Genomic DNA, 14,729 nt, shown 5'->3' on the forward strand with positions numbered 1-14,729 from the left:
TCCTCTCTTGATCCTGGCTCAATATCTTGGTTTTTATTCCCATTTTGTGGATTCAGGAATGGGACACACACAAACATCACACACAGCTGAACAACGCTTGAACAACATGGGTTTGAATTATACAGGTCCATTTATGTGTGATTTTTTCCCAATAAATATAGTACTTGTACTATAGTACTTTCATTTTACAGATCTTTAGTTAACAAAGTGGTGGAAGGGGGGTGTCTGTGTTCAATCAGAGATCACGATATGTGGAATCAAAAGAATCAGGGACTGAGTCCTGCCTCTGCCTAAACTGTTTCAGTTCCTGCTCTTGGTTGACTCATTTATCAACTCCATTGTTTCTGAGGTAGAGATAGCAGTACTCCCATTTTTGACGGCGTGCAGCGGGGGGGGCTCGCCATTCCTAACTCCCATGCTGTTCAAGGGTATGCCTACCTGCCTACACAAACACACACATGCACGCCAATTTGCCCACAAAAGCAGGAGAGCAGAGAACTGTCACGAATTGCATGTGACCCTGATGTCACAGCAACTGCACGTGATGATGCAGGTCAAAGGATGAGCTGCAGTTGTTCAGGCCAATGGGGTGGGCTGGGGTGGGAGAGGCCTTCTGGGAGAGAACAGCTGTGGAGGAGGGAGAAGTAAGACAGAGGCTGGGCTCCACTTGCTGAAGGGACCGGAGTGTGGGCGGAGATCAGCGGGATGGCTCTCTCTACTTGAAGAAAGATTCCTGTTAAGATTCTGTTTGAGGAAAGGGACTTGGACAAGGGTCGGGGCTGCGGTGTAACACAGCTGTTGACAAACGAAGTATTTCTGAGGCAGGACTGACAGATTTAGCAACCAGATCTGGTGACAGGCTGTGAGGAGGAGGTCAAGGAAGGTGTCAGGGATCCCTCCTATTCAGGTTCCCGCCATAAGCCTATGGGGGGACAGAGGCGCTGCTGACCAAGACAGGAGACCCTGGAGGAAGTGAGCCTCGGGAATGGTGATGAGTGAAGGCCCAAAGCACGAGAGAGACGCCTGGCACTCGGAGTCTTCGATCCTCACTCGTTCGGACCTAAGCACACAGAGGTTTCCTCTATCTCTTTTATGTGTGTGTGTGTGTCTGTGTGTGTATTTTAACTTCTATGTTATCACTCACTTTCCTGCCTTCCAGGCTCTGAGCTCCTTGAACGCCATAGCTTATAGAGGTTTATAACCTCTGGTATGATGCTGTGAAGAAGCACTCAAATTTCTGCTAAAAAATGATTTATGATTTTATGATTTATGATTTCCAATAAAAAGTTAAAGTATATAATTTCCTCTCACAGGTAGCATATACCCATTTTAAAAAGACACTGAATTATATCTGGGAAGAGGAATCTTTTACTTTTTCCCTCCATATCTGTATATTATTTGAATTTAAGAACCTATCTTACACTTTAAATTTAGTAAAAAAAAAAAAAATTAATTTAGTGATATCTCACTTGTACAACACTTTTAATTATGTAGAACACTGGCAGAAAATGAAGAAAGAAGAAACTCCCCAAGAAGCAAAAATAGATGTTGCAAAGTTCACGTGCTTTATTTCTAGAAGAAGGCTAGCTAGCATGCGCTATTTCACTTCCTATTTATCTGCTTCTCCTAGTACGACAATAAATTTTAGTTGCATTAACAATAGAATCAGGATTCCACTATTACCTCTTATTTGTTGCTTACTTTTCAAGATTACAAGCAGCAAATCAAAAAGGCAGAATGCAGCAGATGACAAAGATCAAATAATAAAGATTCGATGAATCTAGCAATGATCCAGAGATCATTCTGTGTAGGCAAATGGTTTTATACACCTCACCAATGACTTAAGGCCCCAATGCCTTATGTTCTAGGGTAGCCATTAATTTATAATTGAATTTTAAATTATATCTGAAGGTAATAATTCAAACTATTACATTGTTTAAAAAGGCAGGGAGGGATATAATAGTCTCCAAATACTTAATGCATAATAGTAATATATCTATGAGAGGCAGGACACTGGAGGTGAGGCATAAGAATTATTCAAACAATGACACTATCTCTAAGAAACAGTATGGTCTAACAGTGAAGACAGTACAGACACCTGTCACAGTAGCAAAAGGTGACATGCCATAAACAGATGCAGAGCCAGTCACTGGGAGGATATGACAGAGAAGAAATTAACTTTAGGTGACAGGTTCAGATGACTTTCTTTAGGAAATGGCACAGGGATTGGGTTTTAAGACACTGTGAACCTGCAAAGCTGGGATGAGCAGTTTCCCAACAGAATCTCCAGCAGTGATGGAAATGGTTTATAAGCTGCATGGTTCTTAACCACAAGTGGCAACTGAGTAGTTGAAATGTGGATAATGATTTTACTTCATTTTTAATGATTTTAAATTTAAATGAGGCTAACGTGCAGTGCAGGTACAGTATGTGTAACTCCTGTCACTCAGAAGAGTTCTGGTGCTTTGATAAAGGTGTTTATTTAATCTGTTTTTCCCAGGCTCAACTACTCAGAACATCTCACATGTGCTTTTTTCCACACACAGACCTCCTATGGCCATGTCCCAGCGCACCATGTTAATCCACCTCACTGTCTACGATGCAATCTTCCACAAACTCCACATACTTTATCCTGACTGCTATTCCCAGTCTGTGACGGAACTGGGAATCCGGTTCCCTAAACCTATAACTCGTCCCCTCAACATCCACAGCTGAGCCACACAATGAAAGCAGTCCAGATCCCCGAATCACTTCTTAGAGGACCACTGACTAGGAGAGCTGCCTAACCCACCTGGGACTAGGTTTCAAGCAAAAAATGCACTTTCATTAGTTAAAACATTGAGTTTGGGGGCTGTCTGTCAGAGCATGTAGTTTAGCCAAAGTAAGTAACATACAAATCAGTTTTCTTTTTTTGGTTATTTTATTTTCACCATTAGAAAGCTCTGTATATTGAACATCAATTTTTCCTCTTTCAATTAATTTAATACCATTTTGTCTTTGATAAATATGGGATATCACTAACTAGCTGGTAGCACTGGCATAATGATTCACTATCTCGACAATGCTTCATATTAAGCCACTTATCTGAATTAAATCATCTCAATTTATTTGAATTTCCCTCAAGTTTTGTGATTATTAATTTGTAAGTTGTCAAGTCAGTGATTTGTAACATCCTTTAGTTGTTAGAACCAGAAAGTAAATTATATCTCATCTACATTGAGCACTATTAGAAAATGTTCTGAACTTTTCATGGATAAATCAAAAGTTGATATTCCTTACTGCTGCTTTGAGAAAAGAAACTAGTCTAAGGAAAATGTCCTATTTTGAATCTGATAAGAATTTATGACATTTATTGCTATTTCTCATCTAAAGTAGAAAACAATTACATTCTCCAACTATACCCATAGGTAGGTATTTATCAAAAAACCTTATGTAAGCATTAACAAAACTGAGGAGATGTGCTTTATGATCCGGACAATCCTCTGATGTGTGCTGACAACGATTCACAGGCAGCTGACACTTGGAACATTTTTCTCAAAGTTGCAACAGGTATTACTAAATTTTCTTGTTAATGTGTCACATAAACTTTGAAACCCATGATTACCTGCTTTCCCCCTTATAATAATTTCAGCTAACTAGCACTGTCAACAACAAGAGGAATTCTAATATGTCCCCAAATAAGTCAGAGCTAGAGCAACTTGCAGCAGACACCGTCACCCAGCTGTGGCTAGATGATTAGAACTGAACGGATCAAAATCTATCCTTCCTTCGTTACCTGAAAACATTTGATTCAGGCATTTAAAAAAATCCCAGAAGTTGTTCTTCCAAACAAATGCAAAACCTAACTTTGCCAAAAATGAACATGAACACCAAATACGGTTCATGTGAAAGATAATAAATATTTCAAATTAGTATCCCTCAACATGAGGCATAAACCATAGACGTGACTGATGGTCCGAAATTTGTCTTTTGACAAGAGGGCACTGGACCTGATTAGCCTCCAGGGTATTTTAGTGTTTGAACACTGCTGCCACATCAGTCAGCTTTCACGGATTCATAAAACTGATGCATGGCCCGGGACCTAGACGCAGACGAAACCCAGCAGCGGCCTGTGGCCCGAGTCTGACAAGCTGGCTGGTGGTGCTGTCTGCAGACAGCGACTGTGACACAGTGAATTCCAGGGGCTCCAACCTGCATGGGAATCCAGCCATTTTCATACAAAGCCAGGTAAACAGAAGCTTTCTGCATAATTCCTCCTAGTTTTTTCTGTTCTACTTAAAATTCAGGTCTAGTCCTCTTTCGGCATCACTACCTTTGAGGTAACAGATCACCTTTGATACCTAATTTTTTTTGTTTGGTTGTTATTTTTGCCCTCCGCCCCATGTCCAGCAAAAAATTAGCAGAAGTACAGTCTGTTAAGATAGAAAGCAAAGCATAGTCAGTGCAGCTGTGGTGAGACAGATTCATTTTATCATCCAATCATTTCTGTGGAGCGTTTAAAAACATGCACGTTCTCTTCCCATATACCTCTTTAAACCGATGAATGTACATGAAAGTAATGGACTGGTGTGCTGCAGTCCATGGGGTCGCAAAGAGTTGGATGTGACTGGGCGACTAAACAACAATAGATATAAACACTTCTCTACTTTGTCAATATATACATGATTTTAAAAATTAAATTTTAAGTAGAAGGGAAAGGCAACAAAGGGTGAAAAAATAAGAAGAGGGATGGTTACACTGGCATTAAACTGGGCATCTCATAAAAACACTACCAAGTAGGTATTGTTTATCTTCATTGTACAAAGGTGGACAACTAAGGCTCAGAGCAGTGAACTTGTCCAGGGTCACAGAGCTAGAAAATGGGATTTGCTCCCAAGTAGACCTCACTTTAGGGTCTGTGCTCTCGCTCTGCGACATTATACTGTGGTACATGTATAAATTTGTATAAATTCAAAGCATGGTCACAGTGGTTAGGGAAAGAATTGGTACATCTCAAGGCAATTTTGCTGTTCCTGTTGATAATTCTCCTACGCTGTTTATTTTTAATTCTTTCTCTCTATGCTCCTTATCATACTGCTATTGTGACATTTTTTAATTTCTCCAATTCCATTTTCCTCTACTTTCCCAGTTTTTAGCATAAAAACAGTTAAAAATGTACGGTGCTAATAGGAGCTTAACACTAGAACCTGACTTATACGATACATAATTAATCCCTTTTTTAAGTTAATGATTTTAAAAATGTAGGTTCCCCTCAGTGAGACACTACAACGTGTCCTAAAAACTCCACTGGTATTGCTTTTATGAGAAATCTACAAGACGATTTCCAGCCAGGAGCAGAGGCAACCCCATTGTCTGGCTCCTGGCAACAGCTATTTATACTTCATTGTGTGTCGTCTGTTTCCATCTAGATGGCTTTTTTTTCCTACCAGTACCCAAAAGAAGTTCAACTCCAATAAGAAACAACCACTGTTTCTTCTTATCTTTTAAATACGCAACAATCTATCATCATATTCTCATAGTTCTAAATGTATGAAAAAAAGAAAGGCGGAATATCATTTTGAAAGAAGCTCAAACTGCAGCTGGGGAAGATAACTACATTTACTGTTTGGGTCTCCAGAAGACGAGGAAGAGCCAGTGGAGAGGTGAGAGGGTGGCTGGTGGCAGGAGCTGAAGGCAGATAAAATGAAGAGAGGTTATTGTGGGGGTTTTTTCCTCCTGAAGAATACTAGAAACAAATTTCAAATTAAATAAACATGGGGCGGGGGTGATTTTCAAATCTCAAATTCAGGAAAAACTTATTCTCAGAAGATTCTGAATCTCTTACTCCATGGCCCTCGGTCCCCAGCTGCCAAGAGTGAAACACCCTGGGCACTGGCCTCGCCACACTGGCGTGCCAGGACACAGGGCAGCAGTGCCCAGGCCTGTGGACATTTTCTTAAGCAGGGAGGCACCTGTGCAGTGGCCGCTAATGATAACTGACAGCACTCATAAGCGTATTCTATGCTTTGTTAAAAAAAACCACAAGACTACGCACTGTGCTTAAAAAAAAAAAAAAAAAAAAAAAAAGATGCAATGTGCATTATAACCAGATAAACTATTCATTTAAAGATATAACTAAGGAAGAGTTAGCTACATTCCTGGTTTTAAACAATAAAAGTCATACACATGTTAATTGGAAAAAAACCCAAAACCATTTTCCTGGAATTATGTGTTTTGTCAACCTAAAAGGAGCAGGGTTCTGAGTAAGACCGAAAAGGAAATGGCCTCTCCTAAAGTGGGGGTGAGGAGCACAGAAAAATGGGAGAACATGAGAAAATAGACAAAATGAACCTGGAAGCATCTTACTGAAATGAGGACTGGCTTCTTAAGTCCCCTTACTGTATTACTGCCAAATGCCTAGAGTTCCATCAGTTAATGAATCTTCAGAAAGAGCTACCGAGAACAGCATTACGCTTTCATTTCAAAGAACTTAGTGTATAAGGTACATGAGTGGACGGAGGGCAGACACACGGCGTGCGAAGGAGACACACACGCTCAGACTGGTTCACGGGAGGGTAAATGTGGCCGTTTTGCCCCTCTGCCCACAGACAGACTGACCTTCCTTGAGACTTTTCTGGTGGCTCCCTTCAAGGCATTCCTTTTCTTTGAGTGGCTCAAAATCGCCAGCAGTTAAAATCTCCGGGAAGCCCTGTTGCTGCTTCTTGGAGCTATCGATCATGGTGAGAGGCTCCTGGAGACAGGCAGCATCCAGCAGAGGAAAAGCTCAATCTGCCGACCAGCAGAGGCCGGCACTGGGAATCCTCTGGTCTCTGCCGGGTGCCGGCCGCCGGCCACCTCCTCACAATACCCCGATCCCTGGGCAGTTATATCTTTAAGCAGCTGAAGGCAGCCGTTACCCTTTCGTTCCCAGCTTGACCTGCAAATCCACTCCTGCTGCTGGAAGCCCGAAACTCTCTCCCACGTTGGGAGGCAGAGCCACGGAGGCACGATGCTGAAATCCCACCCCTTTTCCCAGCCAGCCCCCTTTCCCTTGCCATTCCAGCCTCCCCCGCACCCGGGACTTCAATCTGCAGTTTGATGGTCCGCATCATCTGACAAACACTGACTCAAGCAGTTAAAAATAAATCCCCTAGTTGTTAAAAGAGAAGACTTTGCTGATACCTAAGAAGACAAATTGCTGCCTGTGGTCTCTCTCCGGCTCTCTATAAACACAGCCACAGGCTGTGGAAATACTTTCTATCAGCCAGCCAAGCACATCCATTACTCATTAAGTTCTCCAGCTAAACAAACGGTGGTCTAGGGCATCCGAAGGAAGAGGGTCTTATCACAGCAGACGCACCACAGTGAATAAACATGCTTCTAGCATATCTGGATAAAAACAGAGGCATGTCACCACCAACTGCTCTCGTGGGGTGCTTTTTCCGCGTCCGGCTCTCCCGGCACAGCCGCTGCCGGTGCTCCTTGTCACAGGGAAATGCCCGTAACTGCAGCTTTCTGCTTTCGCCAATGCAGACCCAGGCGGCAGTTTTCCTTTGTGCCACTAGTCGGCTGAGAGAGTTAACATCGCCATGATTGTGGGAAGGAAAAATCTCCTCCCCTGTATTGAAGGCAGACACAGAGAGCTTCTAGTTCATAACATATTCCACCAGCAACCAGCCAAGTTTAATTTCACACGAGCTATCAACAATGGGCACCTCTCCCCTGGGTCACTGGCTTCCACTAGGCACAGGGATGCTGCCTGAAGGAAATCTGCAGGTAAGGCAACTCCAGGCGAAGTCAAAACACCTGCTTTTACACACACCAAACACCTATCTATCCAGAGCTGGAGCCAAAAGAATCTCATTTTCACGGTTTGAAGTCAGCTCCTATGAAAAGAGCTCCCATAAAACCCATTAGAAATTTTAAGAGCAGGAGACTGGTCCTCTTCCATGAGCAATCTGTTTTTGTTTTGTTTACTTTTTAAGTAGTCAACATCTAACAGTGCCTGGAATAGGAGGAGGGAGTTCTCAACAAATACTTGTTGCATGACTGAGTGAATGAATGAAGGCAGAAAATCATATTCAGAGCTCTTCTGGTGAAACTCAGAGTTCTGAAGAAGTCCTAGATCAATGACCAACAGTCACTAATTTCTAGATGAACAACTACATGCTCTTTAAAGGAAGCACATCTTCTCTTTAAAAGAAACCACATGCATACACTTTGTGCATATGACATGACCCCTTTCTGGCAAAAAGAAAGGCTTACATTTTTACAGCCTGGAAAAATGAATATTCTCTTCCTTATTTAACAGAGATGGGGACTGGATCAAGATTCTTTCCTTTGTCCCTGGTTCCAGGGCTCGTGTGCCCTAAATCCATTCTGTTCTACAAAGATAGCTATCTACCCTTCTTCAGCATCTCTCGAGAATGGGATTACACAACACGTGGCATGCTTCTTGTCAACTGAAATTCCTTCGGAGGCAATTTAAGCCCAGCGTTGGTAGTCTAAACCCCTGCAGGAACACAGCGACGAACTTAACACAATTCTCAAACATGCCCTCAAATGCTCTGCTACTACTTCTGATGCTAAGGCCTCCATTCTTCTAAATTCACTGTTTAATGGAGTTACGCCTTTAAATGGAGAAGGAAATGGCAACCCACTCCAGTATCCTTGCCTGGAAAATCCCATGGACAGAGAAGCCTGGTAGGCTACAGTCCATGGGGTCGCAAAGTCGGACACGACTGAGTGACTTCACTTCACACCTTTAAAGGAGTAAGAAAACAAAAACAAAAACACGCTTTTGGCAGACATTCTTTGGGCCAGTTCAAAAAAAGTTTTGCAAAGATTATCTCATTTAACCCCCAATAGTTCTTTGCAATCACTATGATTATTTGTACATTCTAGACATTTTATAGACCAAGACCAAAGTCTTGTAAGCTTGTAAGCAGCCAATCTGAAATTCAACCAACACTGGCACTACAGTGCCTGCTGTCTTCTAAAACATGCTCTGTTTCTAGGCTTTAGTTTGATCTTGGGACAGGTTTAACAGCAGAGATCATTACTGGTTATTGCCTTCGAGTAATTCTACTCCTGGTGAGGGAGAATGAAGGCAACATAATCATACTACAGTGTTTTGATGAATCAGTTTAACTTCTCCTGAAATAATAACAGCAGCCAACTTTGTTGCGTGCTTACAATGAGCCACAGTCTCAGTGCTCGTCATATATTATCACATTCATTCTGTTGACATACCTGTGATTTCAATGTTGGTATCCTAATTTACAGGCTTTCCAGGTAGCTCAGTGATAAAAAAACCTGTCTGCCAATGCAGGGGACACATATACGAGCCCTGGGTCAGGAAAATCCCTTGGAGAAGGAAATGGCAACCCAGTCCAGTATTCTTGCCTGGAGAATCCCATGGGCAGAGGAGCCTGGTGAGCTACAGTCTATGGGGTTGCAAACAGTCAGACACGACTGAACGTGCATGCATATATATCGATCCTAATTTACAGGTGTGAAAACGGAGGCCTAGAAAAATCATATATTTTGTCAGAGTCACGTATCTTGTAAGTGATGGCCACGGTTCCAAACAGGCAGCTTTGCAGGGTTCACATTCTTAACTGCACTCCAAAGGAACAACAAAAACAATAAACCCCAACACTCTCTTTTTCAGGGATGCTACTTTTAAAATTGTACTCAACTGTTTTTTTGGCCCCAGGTTTAGAAGCCTGAGTATATTCAAAGCTCCATCAGCCATTTAAAAATTCTTTATTGGCCATGTTTGTGTGTGTATTTAGTATGTTAAAACAGAAAACAGTCTTAGGGATCCTCTGCAAACCTATTATTTTTTATCTGATAAATATAAAAGATCTCAAAATAAGGAAATATTTTCTGGCTGTAGATTTGTATTAAAAGTCTGCCTCTGTAATTTTGAAAGGGAATAATAATTTCTCTAGTGGTGAATAGGCCTGAAAGGACATTTATTTTGCTATTTTAAAAAATCTGAAATAATTTCAAATTCAAAGAGCCCTATTTCCATGAACCATCTGTGAGGAGGCTCTGACACAATACCTCTTTACCCTACGTGCTCTGGTTTGTAATTCCTAAAAACAAGGCTAATTCTCCAACGGAACCACAATATGACCATCAATATCAGGAAATTAATGCCGACATATCACTGCCACCTATAGACTCCATTCACATTCTGCCAGTTGTCAGGACATCCTTTATAGTAGAAGGACCCAAACCAGGATCACATATGGCACAGAGTCTGAGTCTCTTTAGTTTTCTTCCATCTTGAACAGGTCTTCCATCTTTCTCGATGTTTCTTTGCTTGACTTTTGAAGATTACAGGGTGGTTACTTGGTAGAGTTACTCTCAGTTCTTTTGATGTGTCTTCAAGATTAGATACAAGTCATAACAGAAGTATCTTTGGCAGGAATACCATAGAAGCAGTGTGTTCTTTCCACCCCACAGTCCCAGGTGGTAGGGGACAAATTCAGTTTCTCTGATAGCTGATGGTGTTTATCTTGATTGATTTGTTAAAGTGGCAAAGGCCAGCTTTTTTCACTGCAAAATTAATTTTTCTCTTGGTAATTAATGATTTCACGGGGCTGAGTTATTTATTACTAGCATGACTGACAAATGATGGTTTTGAAAATTCTATCATTCCTTCTACATTTATTAGTGGTACATCCTATTGTAAGAAAAAATTCTCTTTATTCAGTTTATGTTATCTATTTATAACAGTAAGGACTCAGCTATTCAAATTTTATTCAACGGGTTATAAAATGTTCCAATCATTCCTTATTTTGATGCTCAAATAATTTCAGATTTGGCCCATGGGAATCCCCTTGATCTGGCTTCAGTTTCTTACTGTTCTGATTTCATCGTTCTTTGAACACTTCCTTACTTTTTGGCATTAAGATGTTCCAAGCTCACCTTTTACTTTTCCTGCTCTGTTGAGAAACCAAGGTGTGAATTCTGGGTGTGCTCAATGCTATTTGGATGTCATTATTCCCAGGCCTTTTCTGAGTCAGACGTAGGATTTATGTCTGAGTTTATGTGTATCTGTGTGTGTAAGCATAAATGTATTTATGTGTCTCACTATTAACAGATGTAAATATAGACCTATATTTAAGTATGCACATCTATTTATTTATTTATATATATTGAAAACCATGAGTTCATCCCAATGCCTCCACTTCCAATCCAACCCCACTGGGTCAGCTCAGTTTCCTTCTTTTCTATATTTGTAGGGTCCTCCTCCTATAGTGAGAATCTTGTCCCATGGGTCTCTGCCACCCCACTCATGGATACCCCATTCACCCCATTACTTTCACGGCTCTGGCCAAACCCTAGGGAGGTATGTTTCCCCGCCCACAGGCTCTGAAGCCCTGCACTGGACTTCTGCCCCCACTCCCACAGGGCAGCTGCCTTGCTCAGCCCCACTTAATGTCTTTCCGATCGAATCAGGGCTGGTGAGAGGAAGGAGACTTGCTTTCCCACCCGGTAAGAAGGGCCCACAGTTGTCACGTGGACTGCTTTCCAATACATCTGCCCTGTTCTTTACTAAATGTATTATATCATCAGCATGTGGCACTTGGCTCTATTGTCACAAGTGGCTTTTAACTTCAAATGATAAGTGACTTAATTCACTTTGGCTATGATAAATCTGCTTCCACAGTGTTTGTGTCTATACTCAAAAGAGTTGTTTTAGTATGAAAGAGAATACCATAAATCAAGTCAATTTTCCCACTACCCCAAGCATAGATATTTAATAAGCGTGAGAAAAGCTGTATGGCTTGAGACTAGGAACAATCCAAGAAAGGCTTCCGGGAATCAGAACAGAAACAAACGTGGCTCAAGGGACCTACACAAAAACTTGGCAGAGTCAACATACGCTTATAAAACTGCTGACAAAAAAGACCATCAGTGTGATGATGCTATGCTTCAATAAGGAAAAACCTGAGGATGTTAATGTTCCACCAATGTAAAACACATTCAAAAGTAATGGGTAAAGTAATTAGCAGCAGAATGCAAGGAGACCGCTAAAGACTGCGTGTACTTCTGCAGCATTCTGGGCCCTGGGATTGAGGAGGATGCTTGTCTTTTTCTCTTCCACCTCCTGGTGCTTTGGAACAGGTACGCAGGGGGCCATTCACTGAATCAAATGCGGGCACTCAGATACAGTCTGAGCACAGTATCATGACATTTGTAGAGACGTAGTCAGTCAGGTTGGAACCATTCAGGGAGGAAAAGTTTCAGTCCAGATGACACCTACATTTTTTTCCCTCAAGATGCCATATTTTCAGTGAGATGCATATACGATCCCTAATTTTCTCCTTTTTAACATTATAAATACCAAAATAAAATATCACATTTTAGATGATTATTAAATGGTAAATCCCAACGATTTCATAATTATTAAGCCCAAGTAGATAATCCTGATAACTTAAAATATTTTTTGTAAACAAGGATAGTTAAGAGTGCTGCCTGTGAAATCAGGCAACATATCTTAAAAGTCATTCATTTTTACCACTGTTTAAATCCATGGACATTGTATCCATTGCATATACAAAGAGATTATAGAAATGACTGTTCACAAGGATACGTTTTTCTGACATTTCCAAGATAATAAGATTTTGAAAGAATGTCAGTGATTTGAAGAACTAAGTATGGTAGCATAACTGAACACAGCAAAAGGGCCAAAAAGTGAAGTCACTCAGTCGTGTCTGACTCTTTGCGACCCCTTAGACCGTAGCCTACCAGGCTCCTCTGTCCATGGGATTTTCCAGGCAATAGTACTGGAGTGGGTTGCCATTTCCTTCTCCAGGGGATCTTCCCAACCCAGGGCTCAAACCTGGGTCTCCCGTATTATAGACAGACGCTTTACTGTCTGAGCCACCAGGGGCCAAACAGCCTAATAATCACTGGGTTTGTAATCTGTGCCTATCATACTCTTCCATCCTAGAAAGCATCCAGGACTGGCACGAATGGCACTTCCCTCCTGTGTTTGCTTTATCCTCTCTGAAGATGTGGCCAGGTTTGTCAGGACTGGAACTGTACCAGTAACACTTTGCTGACTAACATCTGCTTAAGCTGAGGGGAGAGAACCTTCTGTGGGGCAGGGCACCTGGGGCTTTCCTCGCTCTTTCCAGGTGAGTCCTCCCGGGACAGTGGCACCACCCAATGGCAGTATTCTGACTGCATCTCAGAGACTGGGGCCCTTTGCCTCCTCCTGCCCAAATCCTTCGTCGGGATAATCAAGAGAGGACGGGATATACTTTATCAGATTTAAGAAAGTCATCCAAATCCTTTCTCTACTTCTAAGCCTGAGAGTTACTTTATAAACATACAGACAACTGGCTGAAGATTCACAACCAAGGGCATTCTTAGGTTGTATTTCTTCAAAGCAGACCTCCTTACACTGAGTTATGGAATGTAAGGGAGAATGAGATGACGACAGCTTTGAGGGTTTAGCAGAGATGGAAGGGGGAGTGAGAAGAGGATCAGGTCCTAGTGAAGGCCAGATGGCATGTCACCCAGTTACGACCTGTGTGGGGCCGAGGTCCGCGCCTGTAACAAAGAAACTGATGAGCATAGTGTTTCTCGATCTTTTCTACATTTTAGCTCCTGACCCTTTTAAATATAATTTTTCCTAATCACTTTTCCTTGAAATTTTAACACCACAGATTCACTGTATACATTTATATGCTCTATGAATATCTGTACATTAGTGAAAATTGCTTAGTCGTGTCCAACTCTTTGTGACGCCACGGCCTACCCAGTCTATGGAATTCTCTAGGCCAGAATACTGGAGTGGGTAGATTTTCCCTTCTCCAGGGGATCTTCCCAACCCAGGGGCTTAACCCAAGTCTCCCACATTGCAGGCAGATTCTTTAGCAGCAGAGCCAAAAGAATATTGGAGTGGGTAGCCTATCCCTTTTCTATCAGATCTTCCCAACAGATCTCCTGCATTGCAGGTGGATTCTTTACCAACTGAGCTATCAGGGAAGCCCCTGTACATTATATATTATCTGTACATTATATATTAAAAAATACTTTTTTTTTGCCCATCTTCCAAGAGCCATTTTTCACTTCTGTTGAGAATGCCTAATGTACGAGAAGGAAAGCCAGTATTTCCTTTTTGTTGAGGGAAAAAAACAAGTAATAAGAATAACAATAAGAATGAACTGTGTGCAGGAAACCCTCAATGAGAAAATAACAAATGTTCACCATCTGTGACAATGGTTTTTAGATCACAAGTAAATGTAGCAGGACTTTGAGGGTCTTTATGACCCTCAGCAGCTCTGAGGGAAACGCATATTGATATTTGGTTTATTAAAAAAAAGTGCAGTTCAGCTATGAAATGATGTGTTTTCAAGTTGCTCTGCTGGTGAACACATATCCTTAATCCTGGTTTCCTCACTCCAACATTCTTTTTTACCAAAAGTGAAAGCTTGTGGGTTTTTTCTTTTTACTAAATTTACGTGTAATTTTTCAGAGGCATGTATTAAGAAAAATTGGTAATTTGATTTCAGGAGGAGGATAAGATCACAGATGGATTTTATGAAGGTTAGAGGCAGGATGGTTTTGGGGAAGGAACACGACTTCAGAATTAAACAAAATTCGGCTGTTGAAATCTGCGAGATCTTAGAAAAGTGGTAACATCATTGTGCTGGGGCTGCCTCATCTATATAAGTGCATTAACAATGATAACAGCAGTAGCTGTTTTCTGTGATTATAAA

At 41.4% G+C, this 14,729-nt stretch overlaps 1 protein-coding gene across 8 annotated transcripts in view; it reads right to left on the reverse strand.

Moving 5' to 3' along the window:
• MRTFB (myocardin related transcription factor B) overlaps nt 1–14,729 on the reverse strand; it is a 215,104-nt gene that overhangs the window by 64,362 nt on the left and 136,013 nt on the right. Inside the window, exons 1-2 of one of the 8 annotated variants that reach the window (XM_044935601.2) lie at nt 6,598–8,735; nt 5,597–5,667 (exon numbers count right to left, since the gene is read on the reverse strand). The exons of 6 other annotated variants lie outside the window; for them this stretch is intronic. Coding sequence is in view for 1 of the 2 variants with exons in the window: in XM_025275664.3 (XP_025131449.3) it covers nt 6,598–6,718 (121 nt within the window). In the remaining variant the exon portion in view is untranslated. Of the gene's footprint in view, nt 1–5,596; nt 5,668–6,597; nt 8,738–14,729 lie in introns of those variants that run through there. One more of the 8 variants, XM_025275664.3, reaches the window with a different exon arrangement.

Source organism: Bubalus bubalis, chromosome 24, assembly GCF_019923935.1.
Source record: "Bubalus bubalis isolate 160015118507 breed Murrah chromosome 24, NDDB_SH_1, whole genome shotgun sequence".
NCBI lineage: Eukaryota > Metazoa > Chordata > Mammalia > Artiodactyla > Bovidae > Bubalus > Bubalus bubalis.